Source organism: Salvelinus namaycush, chromosome 39, assembly GCF_016432855.1.
Source record: "Salvelinus namaycush isolate Seneca chromosome 39, SaNama_1.0, whole genome shotgun sequence".
NCBI classification, from domain to species: Eukaryota; Metazoa; Chordata; class Actinopteri; order Salmoniformes; family Salmonidae; genus Salvelinus; species Salvelinus namaycush.
Window position 1 is genome coordinate 21,902,096 of NC_052345.1, and position 20,465 is coordinate 21,922,560.

General features: G+C 43.7%; 2 protein-coding genes across 2 annotated transcripts; both read right to left on the reverse strand.

The window, feature by feature from the left end:
• Positions 1 to 7,375: 7,375 nt before the first annotated feature.
• Positions 7,376 to 8,191, reverse strand: LOC120032761 (transmembrane protein 121-like). The gene is made up of 2 exons (XM_038978943.1): positions 8,188 to 8,191; positions 7,376 to 8,064 (listed from the first exon to the last, which is right to left on the reverse strand). The coding sequence occupies exons 1-2, from the start codon at positions 8,189 to 8,191 to the stop codon at positions 7,376 to 7,378; spliced, it is 693 nt and encodes a 230-aa protein (XP_038834871.1).
• Positions 8,192 to 15,003: 6,812 nt separating this feature from the next.
• Positions 15,004 to 16,032, reverse strand: LOC120032567 (transmembrane protein 121-like). Its single transcript, XM_038978707.1, has one exon. It carries the CDS (start codon positions 16,030 to 16,032, stop codon positions 15,004 to 15,006), a length of 1,029 nt encoding a protein of 342 aa, XP_038834635.1.
• Between the last annotated feature and the right edge of the window lie 4,433 nt (positions 16,033 to 20,465).

Genomic DNA, 20,465 nt, shown 5'->3' on the forward strand with positions numbered 1-20,465 from the left:
GGACCCTTCACGAAATCCAGGAATGGCAACAGCTGGTGCCTGCCTGCGACCGATCACTTTACCAAGTGGGTGGAGGCAATACCCAGTAAGGTCAGTAAAGGAAGAGTATGTGCTTAACTCTAAATTCCCTTCTGTAACCCATTAAAAAGGTGCTTGGAACCAAAAATAGATTTTCGTTTAGTATGATACCCATCAAGGATGAGACTAGCGAGGCCACTTCCAAGGCGATGGTGGACTATCTTTAACACCCACGGTTCTCCTGAGGTCATCTTGAGTGACCGAGGTCAGGAACGCTGGAACAAGGTACGGCTGTTAATTTCTCTAGGGTAGGAATTTTGGATGAAATGCATGCCCAAATTAAACTGCCTGCTTCTCGGGCCCAGAAGATATGATATGCATATAACTGGTAGATTTGGCTAGAAAACACTCTAAAGTTTCCAAAACTGTTAAAATAGTGTCTGTGAGTATAACAGAACTGATTTGGCAGGCGAAAACCTGAGAAAAATCCATTCAGGAAGTAGTTTTCTTTGTTGGTTTTGTAGTTTTCTATTCAATGCCATTACAGTATCCATTGACTTAGGACTCAAATTGCAGTTTCTATGCCTTCCGCTAGATGTCAACAGTCTGTAGAAATTGTTTCAGGCTTGTATTCTGAAAAATGAGGAAGTAAGAGCAGTCTGAATGAGTGGACCCTAAAGTGTCACAGAACTTTTTCATGAGCGAGACCGTTAGAGTGCCTTTCTTGTTTACCTTTTAAATTGACGACGTTATTGTCCGGTTTAAATATTATCGATTATTTAGGCTAAAAACAACCTGAGGATTGAATATAAACATCGTTAGACATGTTTCTATGAACTTTACGGATACAATTTGGATTTTTTTTGTCTGCCTGTTTTGACTGCGTTTGAGCCTGTGGATTACTGAAGAAAACGTGCGAACAAAACTGAGGTTTTTGGATATAAAGAGACTTTATCGAACAAAATGAACATTTATTGAGCAAATTAATGTCTGCTGAGTGCAACCATATGAAGATCATCAAAGGTAAGGGATTCATTTTATCTCTATTTCTGACTTGTGTAACTCTTCTACTTGGCTGGTCACTGTTTGTAATGATTTGTCTAGTGGGCTATGTTCTCAAATAATCGTAAGGTATGCTTTCGCCGTAAAGCATTTTTTTAAATCTGAGACCGTGGTTGGATTCACAAGAAGTTAATCTTTAAACCTATGTAAAATATCTTTTGTTTTCTGAATTTTTATAATGAGTATTTCTGTATTTGAATTTGGCGCCCAGCAGTTTCACTGGCTGTTGAAGAGGTGGGACGCTAACGTCTCACGTACCCAAGAGAGGTTAAAGGTTATATTCTGTCACCAATGGTTTGTTTTATAAATTTTTTACAATTTGTTTTTCCATGGTACATAATCAGACATATTTCAATGTCTTACATTGTCAATAGATATCGCTTTCCTACCCCATCCTCTAGGTTTGGTGAATGCACCAACCAGACCCTCAAGACTGCCATGGGCTGGTCCCTTGATTGGTACCAGGAAGGGTGGGACAACCTGAAGGTAATTCTCTTTGCACACAACAGCAGCATCCAGGCCGAGTATGGACGGGAGCTGCAGCTGTTGACTGAGGTAAACAATACAATTGTATATACAATTATTGCATATACTGTAGTCTTTCAAATGTGTGATTGACTTAGTGTTGTTGTTTGTCTATTGCTATTTTTGTATAAAGTACTTTCAGATCACTGAAACCCCACCTGATGTGGTGGAAGTTGTCAAACCAGATCAGAACGCCTTCGTGTACTACCTTCAGGCACGGACTGAGAAGGAAGTGGAGGTTTTATACCAGATAAAAAGGATTGCCCGCTGTTAATAACACTACACTAATCCATCAAATTTTCTCACAGTAAAGTGCAACCTGTGTGTTTGCTTGTTTACGTCTCTGTCTCCTACCCTGTTCCCTTTAACTCTGCTCCTGTTCTCCAGGACCTAGGGGTTCTGCCCAACACCCAGATGTGGATCCACCTGATGTCTTCCATTATCAACCATCCTCCAACTTTTCATTACATCATCTACAGCTACTGTTGTTGTCATTATCTGCTAAGAAAGTTTTCTTGATCTATCATACTGGGCACATAATGTGAGATTGTCACGATCGTCATAATGATTGGACCAAGATGCAGCGTGGTATGTTTCCATCCCTTTTATTAGGAAGAGAACTCAAAGAACAAAAACAACAAAGCGAACCAAACGAAACGTGACACTCAAAATAGTGCTAACAGGCAACTATACATAGTCAAGATCCCACAAAGCACAATGGGGAAATGGCTACCTAAATATGATCCCCAATCAGAGACAATGATAAACAGCTGATTGGGAACCATACCAGGCCAACATAGACATATAATTCCCCTAGATAACCCACCTTTAATCACACCCCGACCTAACCAACATAGAGAATAAACAGCTCTCTATGGTCAGGGCGTGACAGAGATACACAGATTAACTAAAAACGCTAGCACTGCAAACACTCAGAAAAAAGAGAGCAGCAGTGTCTGGACATTGCAGTCTCCCTCTTCAAGTCCCCCTTCTGAGACTTGCTGCCTGTTGAGAACAAGTGACAGGCAGAATTCCACACACCAGAATTCAGTATTTTAGTCTGTGATTGCCATAAGAGCGCACAAAAAATCCGTACCAAAACCTATCAAAGTTTGTATTAAAATCTTAAATATTGCCAGGTTGGTTTTCATAGCTATTTCACAAGGTGTTCATTATTGTAAGTTAATAAAAGGTATTCTTTGATGGTATTTATTTGTTCCACATTATTCATTGTTGTATCCTAGGACCTACAATAGATCCATATATGAGCTATGCGAGTTGGAAAAAATCATCAAATTATATTATTTCAGTGTAGATAAGGGAAGGGCAGGTTAAAATAAAAACATGACTGCCAGACGAACCAGTGTTTGAATCAAACTGATTTGCATATGAATGGAGTGGAAATTAGCCGCCTTTGTGATCTGTAAGGTAAGTAACTTTAATGTGTCAAGCAGATTACACATTTTTTTTTGCCATTTTCGAAACGTAGCAATGTTTAAGACATGGATTTTTTTCATGTTGTAATGTTAACAAGGTACCCAAAAGTAGCTTAAATTTAATGTTTTCATTTTATTAATTAACTCAACATAACTTGTTTAAACAGTGAAATTGCCGCGGAAATCAGCCTTGTTTGCATAGTGATGATGAAAATAACGTAATTTAGGCTGTAATGATCTCCAGAATGAGAATCATTAGGTCATCACACCTTTGATATAGCAACGCTAATAGTTTATCGAATTCCATTGTGACGTAGAGGGGGACACTATTTGGCTGGGGGACATTATTTGGCATGACAGGCCCGGTGTTGTTGCCTACCCTCACCACCTGGGGTCGTCCTGTCAGTAAATTCAGGATCCAGTTGCAGAGGGAGGTGTTCAGTCCCAGGGTCCCGGACTACAGATGTATGCTCTTAATTTGATCAATCTGTTGTTGCTGAGAATTTTCCTGCACCAGAGGATTTACATATATCATGAACGCTGAGCTGTAGTCAATGAACAGCATTCTCACATAGGTATTCATCATAGATATTGGGTATTTGAATGCAGACTTGCAGTGTGATGCTTGTGTCTTTTGGACAAACATCAGTTTTTGCAGTGAAATTATAGGTCAAAAGAAAAACTTGCACAAGGTAATGTAATTTCCTTGGTGATGATGAGGAGGAATGGCATTTGTTATTTCAATTTTCTGCAGGTGATTTTGACGCAGGCGAGTGTGGCATGCCACGCTGTGATGTAACGCGTGCAAAAAAATACTGCATCTGTATTTGTGCATATATCATATACGTGTGTGAGTATGGGTCAGATTTTGACCCGTCAGAGGATCTCAAGACCACTACACTTTTACTTACCCATTCCTTATAGACAACCTCAGCAACATACACCTCCTAAAACATTAATAACTGCCAAGCAGCAGTGTACATTTAGTCCTTGATCATATTTAAATGAAGTTTATCATATTTTATTATTTTCCCCTAAGGGTCCAAAAAGTGAGGGATAAATTGTGAGCTGAAATATTTAGTTGGAACATTGCCTGCATACTGTAATACCCTATAAATAATTTTTTATTTAATAATTAATAATAATAATTTAATTTTAAATAATTTAATTTAATTTTAAGGGTTCAAAGCGTAACCGTAAACAAAGAGTGCTGCTGCAAAGGCATTGTAAAACAATCAGGGAACAATACAGAAGGAAATGCAGTTATATAATCATTAACTTATCTTCGTCATACTGCAGATATCAGTCATTACAAGATATTGGGTAGCCATGGATACCACACCAATTATGCAGCATGGTCTTTCTGAGAAAACTGTAAACGGAATTTTTATATTGATCATTTCTCAAACATAGAGCTCATACTGTTCGGAATATATTCTCTATCAACTCTGAATGCAGAGGGGTCATGCCCTTCTTTTTTGAGGGAGCACTGATTGCCAAATTCAAGGTCTTGGATTAATTATGCACTTGATATAGTTTTTCTTATGTAGACTGAAATTGTACTTTTGAAAAATGGGAACCCATCTTCCAACGGTGAATGGAGGGAGTGAAGACAACAGCCATGCCTCAATTATAAAAAATATGTCTTTTTCACAGGACAGAAGTTCTCTTGTGATTTCTCTGTCTGAACACGAATGTGTGTAGAATATCTCTCTTTGATAAAATGTCTTGCCGTGGAATTATTCTAATCAAAAGGAGCGACTTTTACATTTCTTCAAAACAAGTCAACTTTATTATTTAATTCCTGCAGTAATGGAGCTTGTCAACGACCCTCCTGTAGGTGATTCGTTGAGAGCCCAACCAGCAGGACTAAGCCACAGCATTTTATAGCAAAGTCCATCCTCCTGGATGTTCATGACAAATCACAAATGTATGGAATGGGTCAAAGGTTCGGATTTGTATGAAAGATACTAATAATTCACAGCAAACAGTATCTGCTGTAAAGACTATTCTCATCGTGTAGAGACCAGGGTCTGGCCCCCAACTCCATACTGGAGCCATCTCCCCCTGGTACCCCAGTATAGAAACATTAACTCATGCTATGGTCTTGTTAGGCTTATCACCCAAAGACATCGTAAGTCTTCTGTCAGTGTTTGATCTCCCAGAGGCCCATCCTCAGTAGAACACATACAGATGAAAGTGTTCTAAGAACCCCCTATTCTGTTGCATAAAACAACCATTTGATGCAATAACAGTATTATAACATAATCTTGTAATTTCTCCACCATATAGTCTTCTTTCAATGCAAATATCTGTCTTTGTAGTCATACATGTACAGGCTAAGCTGAAAAGCTCAGCTTCATAAGCATGTGTCAGAACAAGTTAGCAGACATCGCTCATTTTCATTGTAGTCATACATGTACAGGCTAAGCTGAAAAGCTCAGCTTCATAAGCATGTGTCAGAACAAGTTAGCAGACATCGCTCATTTTCAATACATATTTGATAAAGGCCTATTTTCGGAGACACATATACCAGTCGCATTAAAGTATTTTCTTCAATCTTATTTTGTTGACCACAGTGAACATTAAGAAATCGTCTAAGAAAAAAGTCTACTTCTCTTAGCAAAATAAAAAATGATTGGAAAAGAAAATGCTTCAAATTGTTCCTTTTTTCTTTTAAAGCTCTTCAGTGTCACGCATATCGCTTAATCCAATGCAAAATACATAACAATCACAACCTGAACTCTCTCAATGCAGGGCTCATTTATCAAAGACAAGTCAGTCAATACAAATGGTTCACATTGACACTCAAACAGCATTAGAACAAAAACAGTTTGGAAAGGAGGACCGGTCAGAGTGAAAGTACTCTACTGTTCATTGAACTGCCTCTACAATGCTGAAATAAATAATAAACACAGACATTATTAGTAGAGTGTGCAGAATGTCTTTCATTTACTTTATCCAGCATCCAGCACATTCATATTTTTAGGTAGTTTTACAGGTACACAAAGAGACACAAATCATCCCCATCTTATTAAAATAGAAGTATCCCTTTCCTCTAGGGGATCGGTGTCCCTATACCGGGACGGTTGTTGCTAACGTGCGCTAATGTGACTAGACTGACGTTGTAAGTAACAGCCAACTTTCCAGGACATAGACATGTCTTATATGGGCAGAAAGCTTAAATTCTGGTTAATCTAACTGAAGTGTCCAATTTACAGTAGCTGTTACAGTGAAAAAATACCATGCTATTTTTTGAGGAGTGCACAACAACAACAAAAATGTATCACGGCAACTGGTTTGATACATTCACCTCAAAAGGTAAATAATCTTGTAATCAGTAATCTTGCTGAGGGTCCCAGAGATAAAATGTAGCGTAGTTTTGTTTGATAAAATCAATTTTATATTCAAATATAGGAACTGGGTTCTACAATTTGAACCCCTGCTGTATCTGGCCCCACACCCACCACACCTGGCCATCTAGATGTGTGAAGGTTAGTGTCTTTTCTTTAGGGAAGCTAATTATCCATCATTTATAACATTCCTGGGAGTGTGTAAATTGAAATATTTTATTACCATATAATTTTTGTATGTTCTCTATAGTTATGTACTTGAAAATGTATCAATTGACCAATTCGGCACATTTGGGCAGACTTGATACAATTGCATTTTGTGCAGTAATGCAATGCTTCATTGGATCAGTCTGAAACTTTGCACAAACACTGCTGCCATCTGCTGGCCAAAATCTAAATTGTGCCTAAACTCCTATGCGATTTAATGGCCTTTCTCTGGCATTTCAAAGATGATGGAACAGAACAAAAAAATTGAAAACATGTTTTTTTTGTTTGTAATATCTTTTACCAGATCTAATGTGTTATATTCTCCTACATGAATTTCACATTTCTACAAACTTCAAAGGTTTTACTTTCAAATGGTATCAAGAATATGCATATCCTTGCTTCAGGTCCTGAGCTACAGGCAGTTAGATTTCGGTATGTCATTTTAGGCGAACATTTCAAAAAAGGGTCCGATACTTAAGAAGATCCTTTCATTTTTGTTTTTTGTTCTCCTTTAGATCATCATCATTGGGGGGGGGGGACACATTCACTTCTCCCTATAGTCATTTCCTCCCTTGTCCTAGGAAATGGTGCAACACCTTGTCGTGACCCTACACAGTGCTTCCTTGTGTCAACTGTTCTGGTAACACTTTACTGAAACCCTGCAGGCATCATGCTTAATAACTTGTTATACGCATGAATTAGTCTTTTATAATGTCCTATAATAAAGCTTATAATATGTTATGTATCTTTATTACTTTCTCACCAAGACCTGTGTCACGTTTGCTCAACCTCTGTGTCACTCACACACACCATCTCTTCGGGAAACTTTGTGAAGTCTTGAATCACTACTTGGGGTGGCATCGGCATGGGCACAGGCATAGTCACTTTCGGGCCGTGGACAACGCAATTCTTCTGCATCTCTACCCCAAGGGCGGGAGACGGGACCTCACCGAGATGCCTCCGATACTGGACGAAACTGCACGTCTTAAGAACAATGGCGATCACATTTTTACCCATCAGTATCCCAGACACCCTGGAGTCCCTATAGAAAACCATGTTCCCGCCTCGAATGAAGAGAGTGATAATGTTAATAGTCACCAGGCTGAGAATCGGGTAGAGCATCATCTTATGGGGCACGATGTTCACCCCTTGCATGCTGATCTCGCTCAGCGACACGCACGGCAGCACGAGCAGCAGGATGTAGCAGTAGAAGAACATGAGTCCCTCCACCCATAGGGGGAGCCTTCTCCTCTGAGGCTCCCATAGGTTGGCCTGCACGTCCAGGACGTCGAGCAAGTCCACCACCACCCAGAAGAGTCGACACCGGATCTCCTCCTTCTTCTTCTGCGGACGCACATACTCCATGTGGTCGATGGCCACCAACGTGATGTAGACCACGGGCAACCAGATGGACAGAAGCAATGTCAGCGCGATTTTGACGCAGGCGAGTGTGGCATGCCACGCTGTGATGTAACGCGTGCAAAAAAATACTGCATCTGTATTTGTGCATATATCATATACGTTTGTGAGTATGGGTCAGATTTTGACCCGTCAGAGGATCTCAAGACCACTACACTTTTACTTACCCATTCCTTATAGACAACCTCAGCAACATACACCTCCTAAAACATGAATAACTGCCAAGCAGCAGTGTACATTTAGTCCTTGTGTCACGTTCCTGACCTATTTCTGTTAGTTTGTTGTATGTGTTAGTTGGTCAGGACGTGAGTTTGGGTGGGCATTCTATGTTTTCTGTTTCTATGTTGGTTTATGGGTTGCCTGGTATGGCTCTTAATTAGAGGCAGGTGTTTGGCGTTCCTCTAATTAAGAGTCATATTTAGGTAGGTGTTTTCACAGTGTTCGTTGTGGGTGGTTGTCTCCTGTGTCTGTGTATATGTTTGCACCATACGGGACTGTTTGCACCATACGGGACTGTTTGCGGTTTGTTCGTTTTATGTAGTCTGTTCCTGTTCATTGCGTTCTTCACGTTATATGTAAGTTCGTCGTTCAGGTCTGTCTGCATCGTTTATTTGTTTTGTTGGTTTATACAAGTTTAGTTTGTTTTTTCCGTCGTGTTCAATAAATATGTCATTTCACTACGCTGCGCCTTGGTTCCCTCAATACTCCTCCTTTTCGGTTGAAGAGGAGGAGGACCACCGTTACAGAACCACCCACCTATCCAGAACCAAGCGGCGTGAGTTCAAGCAGGAATATACACAGGACTACTGGACTTGGGAGGATGAACTGGATGGAAAAGGTCCTTGGGCTCAACCAGGGGAATATCGCCGCCCCAAAGCTGAGCTGGAGGCAGCGAAAGCAGAGAGGCGGAGATATGAGGAGGCAGCAAGGAAGCAAGGCTGGAGACCGGAATATCAAGCCCAAAACCGGTGTTATGAGGGGACGCGTCTTGCACGGAAGCCCGAAAAGCCCGTGAGTACCACCCAAAAATTTCTTGGGGGGGGGCTAAGAGGTAGTGGGCCAAGGGCAGGTAGGAGACCTGCACCCACTTCCCAGGCTTACCGTGGAGAGCGGGAGTACGGGCAGGCGCCGTGTTATGCAGTAGAGCGCACGGTGTCTCCTGTACGAGTGCATAGCCCAGTGCGGGTTATTCCACCTCCCCGCACGGGTAGGGCTAGATTGGGCATTGAGCCAGGTGTCATGAGGCCGGCTCAACGCGTCTGGTCTCCAGTGCGTCTCCTCGGGCCGGCTTACATGGCACCAGCCTTACGCATGGTGTCCCCGGTTCGCCTACATAGCCCGGTGCGGGTTATTCCACCTCCCCGCACTGGTCGGGCGACGGGGAGTATTCAACCAGGTAAGGTTGGGCAGGCTCGGTGCTCAAGGGAGCCAGTACGCCTTCACGGTCCGGTATTTCCGGCACTACCTCCCCGCCCCAGCCCAGTACCACCAGTGCCTACACTACGCACCAGGCTTCCAGTGCGTTTTCAGAGCCCTGTTCCTCCTCCACGCACTCTCCCTATGGTGCGTGTCTCCAGCCCAGTGCCTCCAGTTCCGGCACCGCGCACTAAGCCACCTGTGCGTCTCCTAAGTCCTGTGCACACTGTTGTTTCTCCCCGTACTCGTCCTGAGGTGCGTGCCCTCAGTCCGGTACCACGCACCAGGCATATAGTGCGCTTCGAGAGGTCAGTGTGCCCTGTCCCTGCTCCCCGCACTAGGCTTGAAGTGCGTGTCCTCAGTCAGGTGCCTCCAGTTCCGGCACCACGCACCAAGCCTACAGTGCGTCTCAGCCGGCCAGAGTCTGCCGTCTGCCCAACGGCGCATGAACTGCCTGTCTGCCATGAGCCTGCAAAGCTGCCCGTCTGCCATGAGCCTACAGAGCCTTCCGCCAGACAGGAGCAGCCAGAGCCTTCCGCCAGACAGGAGCAGTCTGAGCCATCCGTCTCCCCAGCGCCGTCTGAGCCATCCGTCTCCCCAGCGCCGTCTGAGCCATCCGTCTCCCCAGCGCCGTCTGAGCCATCCGTCTCCCCAGCGCCGTCTGAGCCATCCGTCTCCCCAGCGCCGTCTGAGCCATCCGTCTCCCCAGCGCCGTCTGAGCCATCCGTCTCCCCAGCGCCGTCTGAGCCATCCGTCTGTCCCGAGCCATTAGAGCCGCCCGTCTGTCCCGAGCCGTCAGAGCCGATAGTCAGTCAGGAGCCGCTAGAGCCAGTCGTCAGTCAGGATCTGCCAGAGCCGCCAACCAGACAGGATCTGCCAGAGGCGCCAACCAGACAGGATCTGCCAGAGGCGCCAACCAGACAGGATCTGCCAGAGGCGCCAACCAGACAGGATCTGCCAGAGGCGCCAACCAGACAGGATCTGCCAGAGGCGCCAACCAGACAGGATCTGCCAGAGGCGCCAACCAGACAGGATCTGCCAGAGGCGCCAACCAGACAGGATCTGCCAGAGGCGCCAACCAGACAGGATCTGCCAGAGGCGCCAACCAGACAGGATCTGCCAGAGGCGCCAACCAGACAGGATCTGCCAGAGCCGCCAGTGAGCCATGAGCGTCCAGAGCCGTCAGTGAGCCATGAGCGTCCAGAGCCGTCAGCCAGCCATGAGCGTCCAGAGCCGTCAGCCAGCCATGAGCGTCCAGAGCCGTCAGCCAGCCATGAGCGTCCAGAGCCGTCAGCCAGCCATGAGCGTCCAGAGCCGTCAGCCAGCCATGAGCGTCCAGAGCCGTCAGCCAGCCATGAGCGTCCAGAGCCGTCAGCGAGCCATGAGCGTCCAGAGCCGTCAGTGAGCCATGAGCGTCCAGAGCCGTCAGCCAGCCATGAGCGTCCAGAGCCGTCAACCAGCCATGAGCGTCCAGAGCCGTCAGCCAGTCATGAGCTGTCCCTCAGCCCAGAGCGGCTATTTACCCAGAACTGCCCCTCAGTCCAGAGCTGTCTCTCTGTCCGGAGCTGCCTTTCAGTCCGGAGTTGCCCCTCTATCCTGAGCTACCTCTCTATCCTGAGCTACCTCTCTATCCTGAGCTATCCCTCTGTCCTGAGTTATCCCTCTATCCCGGGGCTGCCCCTTGTATTGATGTTACCCAAAAGATTAAGTGGGTGTAGTATGAGGGTGGTCATTTGTAGGGGGAGATGGAAGCTGGGATTGACTATGGTGGGGTGGGGACCTCGCCCGGAGCCTGAGCCACCACCGTGGTCAGATGCCCACCCAGACCCTCCCCTAGACTTTGTGCTGGTGCGCCCGGAGTTCGCACCTTATGGGGGGGGTTATGTCACGTTCCTGACCTATTTCTGTTAGTTTGTTGTATGTGTTAGTTGGTCAGGACGTGAGTTTGGGTGGGCATTCTATGTTTTCTGTTTCTATGTTGGTTTATGGGTTGCCTGGTATGGCTCTTAATTAGAGGCAGGTGTTTGGCGTTCCTCTAATTAAGAGTCATATTTAGGTAGGTGTTTTCACAGTGTTCGTTGTGGGTGGTTGTCTCCTGTGTCTGTGTATATGTTTGCACCATACGGGACTGTTTGCGGTTTGTTCGTTTTATGTAGTCTGTTCCTGTTCATTGCGTTCTTCACGTTATATGTAAGTTCGTCGTTCAGGTCTGTCTGCATCGTTTATTTGTTTTGTTGGTTTATACAAGTTTAGTTTGTTTTTTCCGTCGTGTTCAATAAATATGTCATTTCACTACGCTGCGCCTTGGTTCCCTCAATACTCCTCCTTTTCGGTTGAAGAGGAGGAGGACCACCGTTACACCTTGATCATATTTAAATGAAGTTTATCATATTTTATTATTTTCCCCTAAGGGTCCAAAAAGTGAGGGATAAATTGTGAGCTGAAATATTTAGTTGGAACATTGCCTGCATACTGTAATACCCTATAAATAATGTGCTTTTAAGGGTTCAAAGCGTAACCGCAAACAGAGTGCTGCTGCAAAGGCATTGTAAAACAATCAGGGAACAATACAGAAGGAAATGCAGTTATATAATCATTAACTTATCTTCCTCATACTGCGGATATCAGTCATTACAAGATATTGGGTAGCCATGGATACCACACCAATTATGCAGCATGGTCTTTCTGAGAAAACTGTAAACGGAATTTTTATATTGATCATTTCTCAAACATAGAGCTCATACTGTTCGGAATATATTCTCTATCAACTCTGAATGCAGAGGGGTCATGCCCTTCTTTTTTGAGGGAGCACTGATTGCCAAATTCAAGGTCTTGGATTAATTATGCACTTGATATAGTTTTTCTTATGTAGACTGAAATTGTACTTTTGAAAAATGGGAACCCATCTTCCAACGGTGAATGGAGGGAGTGAAGAGAACAGCCATGCCTCAATTATAAAAATATGTAGTTTTCACAGGACAGAAGTTGTCTTGGGATTTCTCTGTCTGAACACGAATGTGTGTAGAATATCTCTCTTTGATAAAATGTCTTGCTGTGGAATTATTCTAATCAAAAGGAGAGACTTTTACATTTCTTCAAAACAAGTCAACTTTATTATTTAATTACTGCAGTAATGGAGCTTGTCAACGACCCTCCTGTAGGTGATTCGTTGAGAGCCCAACCAGCAGGACTAAGCCACAGCATTTTATAGCAAAGTCCATCCTCCTGGATGTTCATGACAAATCACAAATGTATGGAATGGGTCACAAGGTTCGGATTTGTATGAAAGATACTAATAATTCACAGCAAACAGTATCTGCTGTAAAGACTATTCTCATCGTGTAGAGACCAGGGTCTGGCCCCCAACTCCATACTGGAGCCATCTCCCCCTGGTACCCCAGTATAGAAACATTAACTCATGCTATGGTCTTGTTAGGCTTATCACCCAAAGACATCGTAAGTCTTCTGTCAGTGTTTGATCTCCCAGAGGCCCATCCTCAGTAGAACACATACAGATGAAAGTGTTCTAAGAACCCCCCTATTCTGTTGCATAAAACAACCATTTGATGCAATAACAGTATTATAACATAATCTTGTAATTTCTCCACCATAGTCTTCTTTCAGTGCAAATATCTGTCTTTGTAGTCATACATGTACAGGCTAAGCTGAAAAGCTCAGCTTCATAAGCATGTGTCAGAACAAGTTAGCAGACATCGCTCATTTTCAATACATATTTGATAAAGGCCTATTTTCGGAGACACATATACCAGTCGCATTAAAGTATTTTCTTCAATCTTATTTTGTTGACCACAGTGAACATTAAGAAATCGTCTAAGAAAAAAGTCTACTTCTCTTAGCAAAATAAAAAATGATTGGAAAAGAAAATGCTTCAAATTGTTCCTTTTTTCTTTTAAAGCTCTTCAGTGTCACGCATATCGCTTAATCCAATGCAAAATACATAACAATCACAACCTGAACTCTCTCAATGCAGGGCTCATTTATCAAAGACAAGTCAGTCAATACAAATGGTTCACATTGACACTCAAACAGCATTAGAACAAAAACAGTTTGGAAAGGAGGACCGGTCAGAGTGAAAGTACTCTACTGTTCATTGAACTGCCTCTACAATGCTGAAATAAATAATAAACACAGACATTATTAGTAGAGTGTGCAGAATGTCTTTCATTTACTTTATCCAGCATCCAGCACATTCATATTTTTAGGTAGTTTTACAGGTACACAAAGAGACACAAATCATCCCCATCTTATTAAAATAGAAGTATCCCTTTCCTCTAGGGGATCGGTGTCCCTATACCGGGACGGTTGTTGCTAACGTGCGCTAATGTGACTAGACTGACGTTGTAAGTAACAGCCAACTTTCCAGGACATAGACATGTCTTATATGGGCAGAAAGCTTAAATTCTGGTTAATCTAACTGAAGTGTCCAATTTACAGTAGCTGTTACAGTGAAAAAATACCATGCTATTTTTTGAGGAGTGCACAACAACAACAAAAATGTATCACGGCAACTGGTTTGATACATTCACCTCAAAAGGTAAATAATCTTGTAATCAGTAATCTTGCTGAGGGTCCCAGAGATAAAATGTAGCGTAGTTTTGTTTGATAAAATCAATTTTATATTCAAATATAGGAACTGGGTTCTACAATTTGAACCCCTGCTGTATCTGGCCCCACACCCACCACACCTGGCCATCTAGATGTGTGAAGGTTAGTGTCTTTTCTTTAGGGAAGCTAATTATCCATCATTTATAACATTCCTGGGAGTGTGTAAATTGAAATATTTTATTACCATATAATTTTTGTATGTTCTCTATAGTTATGTACTTGAAAATGTATCAATTGACCAATTCGGCACATTTGGGCAGACTTGATACAATTGCATTTTGTGCAGTAATGCAATGCTTCATTGGATCAGTCTGAAACTTTGCACAAACACTGCTGCCATCTGCTGGCCAAAATCTAAATTGTGCCTAAACTCCTATGCGATTTAATGGCCTTTCTCTGGCATTTCAAAGATGATGGAACAGAACAAAAAAATTGAAAACATGTTTTTTTTGTTTGTAATATCTTTTACCAGATCTAATGTGTTATATTCTCCTACATGAATTTCACATTTCTACAAACTTCAAAGGTTTTACTTTCAAATGGTATCAAGAATATGCATATCCTTGCTTCAGGTCCTGAGCTACAGGCAGTTAGATTTCGGTATGTCATTTTAGGCGAACATTTCAAAAAAGGGTCCGATACTTAAGAAGATCCTTTCATTTTTGTTTTTTGTTCTCCTTTAGATCATCATCATTGGGGGGGGGGACACATTCACTTCTCCCTATAGTCATTTCCTCCCTTGTCCTAGGAAATGGTGCAACACCTTGTCGTGACCCTACACAGTGCTTCCTTGTGTCAACTGTTCTGGTAACACTTTACTGAAACCCTGCAGGCATCATGCTTAATAACTTGTTATACGCATGAATTAGTCTTTTATAATGTCCTATAATAAAGCTTATAATATGTTATGTATCTTTATTACTTTCTCACCAAGACCTGTGTCACGTTTGCTCAACCTCTGTGTCACTCACACACACCATCTCTTCGGGAAACTTTGTGAAGTCTTGAATCACTACTTGGGGTGGCATGGGCATCGGCATGGGCACAGGCATAGTCACTTTCGGGCCGTGGACAACGCAATTCTTCTGCATCTCTACCCCAAGGGCGGGAGACGGGACCTCACCGAGATGCCTCCGATACTGGACGAAACTGCACGTCTTAAGAACAATGGCGATCACATTTTTACCCATCAGTATCCCAGACACCCTGGAGTCCCTATAGAAAACCATGTTCCCGCCTCGAATGAAGAGAGTGATAATGTTAATAGTCACCAGGCTGAGAATCGGGTAGAGCATCATCTTATGGGGCACGATGTTCACCCCTTGCATGCTGATCTCGCTCAGCGACACGCACGGCAGCACGAGCAGCAGGATGTAGCAGTAGAAGAACATGAGTCCCTCCACCCATAGGGGGAGCCCTCTCCTCTGAGGTTCCCATAGGTTGGCCTGCACGTCCAGGACGTCGAGCAAGTCCACCACCACCCAGAAGAGTCGACACCGGATCTCCTCCTTCTTCTTCTGCGGACGCACATACTCCATGTGGTCGATGGCCACCAACGTGATGTAGACCACGGGCAACCAGATGGACAGAAGTAATGTCAGCGCCTTCCGTGCCACCCCGTCCACGCCGCCGCCAGTCCAACCGTCCAAACTTCCCCTCTTCCCGTCCTCGGCCTTGTAGTTCTGGTAGACAAAGTAGACCTTGATCTCCAGGACGAAGACGTAGAAGAACCATAGGATCATGGTGTAGCCACGCTTGGAGGTCCGCACCTCGGAACCCACCCACACGGCCACGTAGCGTAGGACGAGGAGGAAGCAGATGTCCCCCACAAGGACCATGATGCACACACCAATCTTCCTGGGCCCCTGGTTCTGCTCCACCAGGTAGGCGTCCATCAGCGCCATGCTACTCATGATCAAGATGGCCGACAAGCACACATGAGGCTTGTTGGTGGGCGGTGGTGGCACCATACTGACCAGGTGGCGAAGGTCAAAGAGAAAAATAGGTCCAAGAAAGAAGTGAAACCAAGATCCAAGAAGAAAGGACGAAACACAGGTCAAAGGTCAAAGGAAAATGAAGTTCCAAGAAAAAAGAGTCAATTTTTTAAAATTAAATATCAAATAAATGAAGATTGTGGGTCAAAGCAAAAACCTGGGTTCAAAGAGGGTTGTGTATTATAATAAATGTGTGGTAACTGTCTCTGTTCATCAGTTCATTTTAGTCCTGTTGGTTGAATCAGGTATATACCACCAGTTGGTTCAGACAGTTTTAGTCCCATCAGATGAGTACAAAGTCAGGTCCACTTGCATGACCTGCCATCAGTTCCCCCAAAATACCCTCGTAAATATGAATAGTTATCCTTCAACCTCTATTCAGTACTTAGCAAGCAGGGAAAAGGTCAAGCAGAGTAACTTTGAAACCGCATTGCTGCCTAGGGACTGTAATAAATTAAAAAATCCTTACTACCAATAATAGTTTTTGCCCAAACTCTAAAACTCTACACTCTAAACACAATACCTCCACGCCATTGATTTGTAGTCCTTTAGTATTTGCAGTAACTGGGAATTGCTCTTGTATTACTTTAATGTTCTTGTAATTGTGCCAGTGGTTGATACCATTTTAGATGTTGGACATTGTAGATAAGTTGCCGCATAAAAAGCTCTTGCCGAGCAGGAAGAAAAAGCGCAATGGTTTCAGCAATGCACTTACACTTACGTCTCCAGTCATAATCAATCATAAGGATTCGCAGCATTACATTTCCGGTTGGATGCCAATGTGGAATTGGGAACTCCAGCACTAATTCCATACAGTGGCACGGAGTGAAAAAACATGATGGATATGGTCCATTATTTGAGTATTGGATATCCACTGCAAAAAATGATAGGTTTCGTCTCCATTGTAATCCTCACACGTTCCCAACACTGTGATATTCCCAATATATTGTGTTGACAAAAGGAAATGAACAACTGCAATTCCAATGTTCTCTTTCCGCTGACCCACAAAATCATCCCCCGAACTCCCCTTTTGAGTCATAAAAGGGAACAGGGACCTGTGTGTGCAACCTCAAAAAGAAAGGACTGATAAAAGTTTATCTTTCAAGTTGAATCCCTGAAAAACAACAAGACTCTTGTCCTTTTCAATAACAAGTGCTCTCACTTCAAAGATGCTCTCCCCTTGACAACACGAAAGCTCTTCCTGCGGAACGATACAAATAATGTGTCGCTTTGATCAACTATCTGTTCTAGGTGAATGTCCTAGAATGTCCACCGGAGTGCGGTCCAACCTCGAATGCCGGACGTGCCCTACTGCCCATTGAGACACACACACGGCCATCAACGAAAAGCTCTTTTCCCTCCTTTGTCATCTTCTTTCCCCCTCCGAAAAGGAGTTGCGAATGGCCATCACATTGTCACAGCATTGTCAACTCTCCCTGTTTCAAATGTCCTCTAATGTGAAAATCTCTAAACATTTGCCCTCCTTGCTCCTACTCGAGGTTCTGTTTTGTCTGTGCCTTCTCAAACTAGGTCTGCTGGAATCTCTTTTTCGCCCCTCCTCTCTTGCCTCTCTTCCTTCCCCCACTCGTGTGTGCTCAGCCGTTGGATGGCGAAGAGGCATGCTCAGAAAGCCACAGCTGCAGGAGGAGAGAGAGAGCGAGGGAAAGAGAGATAGGGATATAAGGGAGCGATGGTGACGGTCATGTGTGAGCTGCCTCCTGCCATCAAATTCTCTTCTCTTTTTTTCATCCCTTTTTCCCCTCCTGGCCCATGCTCTTTAAAGCCCTCTGTCCCTCTCCTTCAGAGTGACTGATCCCTGCTGTGAAGTCCACCCAACCCCTCAGATGTCGAGATCCTCCTTTTATCAGGGGAGAGCAAAGACGCTTGGGGGGGGGGGGGGGGGTTCAATAACATACAAATCACACACACACTCCACTGAGACGAGTGACACACACCCCCACACACACAAATCACACACACACTCCACTGAGACGAGTGACACACACCCCCACACACACGTCCCCTCCAGCGGCCCCCTGTGCGTGCGTGCGTGCGTGCGTGCGTGCGTGCGTGCGTGCGTGCGTGCGTGCGTGCGTGCGTGCGTGTGTGCGTGTGTGTGTGAGAGAGAGAGAGAGAGAGAGAGAGAGAGAGAGAGAGAGAGAGAGAGAGAGAGAGGAGAAGGGGGAGGCTAAACCTTGGCTGCTCTTTCAGAACCTTTGCACTGATTTCTTAAAGGGAACACAGGGATGAGAGACAAGAGATACTCAGATCACTTAATATATCACCATCCATCCAAAATGTGGGTGCAATTATACACAATTTATAACAATAACGATAGGGGAGCATAGAAATAGAATTGTCAATAACTTAGAAATAGAATCATGGAACATTGACCTGAGCATTGACTTAAATGAGGATGCCTGTTCCAGAAATCATATTTGTACTTATAATCATATATCATTACAAGCCATAACCTGTACCTCAACATCACAATCTCTCTTTTCGGAAAGACAGGCTCTTTCATTATTGATGACAGACTTCTCTTTTCCAGAATTAACAGTCAGGCGTAAATAATACATGTGCAAGAGGGAGGGCTAGCAGTGTGTGAAGGAGCTAGCTGCCTAGTCCCAGCGCTTCGCTAGGCTAATTAAGCATGTAATAATAAATGGGTATGGAGAGATGGAGGGCTAGCACCACACTAGGTCTTTGAGCCAGTGTGGGGGAGCGTTAGCCCCAGCGCTAGGCTACGCTATGCTAATAAGGCATGTTTGATCACTTGGCATAAATCCTAACATCCGACTGTTAAGACACCCCTCAGGGGACAGGTTCTGTGACGCATTACTCCCAAATATGAGCACACAGGTGGGGGGCTTGATCGGGGTTGGAGTGGGGTGTCGGGAAAGCCACCGCCACCGGCCATCCGTTTATTGGATCGCGTGTCATTGACTCCAGGCACTCTCCCTGTCGTGAATGCTTATGCTAAACTATCTAAACACTAGTGAAGCAGAGACAGACTATCGTCCTTACCCACTGTAGTGAGGCACGAGCTGTATCCGAGTAGAAATGGAAAGTGTTTTCCACCAAGTAGATACATGTGTTAATTAATTGTGCTTTGTAGCCTCTCTCTCTCTCTCTCTCTCTCTCTGCCGGGAAATCATTTCGTCTCCTTCTGCCTTTCCTGTAGGTTCCTTTTTTCTGAGAAATAATCCCTGAAACCAAGATTGGTCTTTCTTTGATGTAACCACTTATTCTCATGAGTATACTCTTAATTGTATCTCTTAAATGTTTTAACGTGTGTTTAATCTGTCAATTTGAATGTGCCATAACAATAAAATCATTTAAATTACTCTGGTTCTATTACATGTTTTGTAATGACTTGGTTGAATATTCTTATGGTTTTTCTCACTGTCAACATTATCACAGCCAAAACCACTTCAAAATATACAATGATGTATAATCAATCACAATGACACTGTGAAAGCTTTCAGCAAGAGCTAAAGTGCTTTCTTACTTACGATGTAATTACATTTTAACAGGGAAAATGGGACTAGGGAAATTATAACATATCAAAAGGAATTACAACTTGTTCGTTGGTTATTGCTATGGAAACTCCAAGGAGTGTCTAAATTCCTTTACTTGCAACTGGCACCAGCCCCATTTCTTCTATTCAATGCACAAAGTTCCCAAAGTAGAGCTAACTCAATTACTGTAATGAAACAGGAGACGCAAGTGCAAAATGTGAGGTTCTCAAATCGTATTTTCTCAAAGAGGCAATAAACTACGAGGGCGATATAACAGTTCCACAGCATCCAACAACATGCATCACCCTCCAATAAATTGGATGAACGAATGAAAAAATCCTTTCTAGAGCTGAGAAAAAAATACCTTTGGAGGATTTTGGAGTCTCAAGGACTGTTCGATACAGGGGTGGAATTGCTGTTGCTCGCATAATTGTATCAACAGACTTGAAGGTGTAAGTGAGCAATTTGGGCAACATCGCACTCAACACCATCCAAACACAACATGATCTGATACAGCTCAAATAGCACATAATAAGTATGAATCGTATCATCCCAGTGGCAACTTTTGTGAGTATTGGTGGAATTGGAATGTGTCGTTCGAAAGGGAGTTCAGGACGGTGTATGGAAATAACTTTGACATGCAAAGAATTTTTTTTTTTTTGTGAACCTCGAAAATTTTACAATTACAGTTCTCAAAGTGACTTTTCCAAATTCCACATGTCTGTGAGTGTTAGGTTGTCTCATTGGCTGGGAAAACACTGGAAACTCACGACAGAGTAGTCACCTGTGCCTTGTGGAGAGAAAGTACCTAAGATTCCTAAAAATGTCCACTGAGGCCAGCGATATTCTTAGCGACAGCTCGTCTACTACTTGGCGCTGACCTACTTC

What these genes read in the sequence shown, in the direction of transcription:
- LOC120032567 (XM_038978707.1), bottom strand. Translation starts at nt 16,032, where the DNA reads ATGGTGCCACCACCGCCCACCAACAAGCCTCATGTGTGCTTGTCGGCC.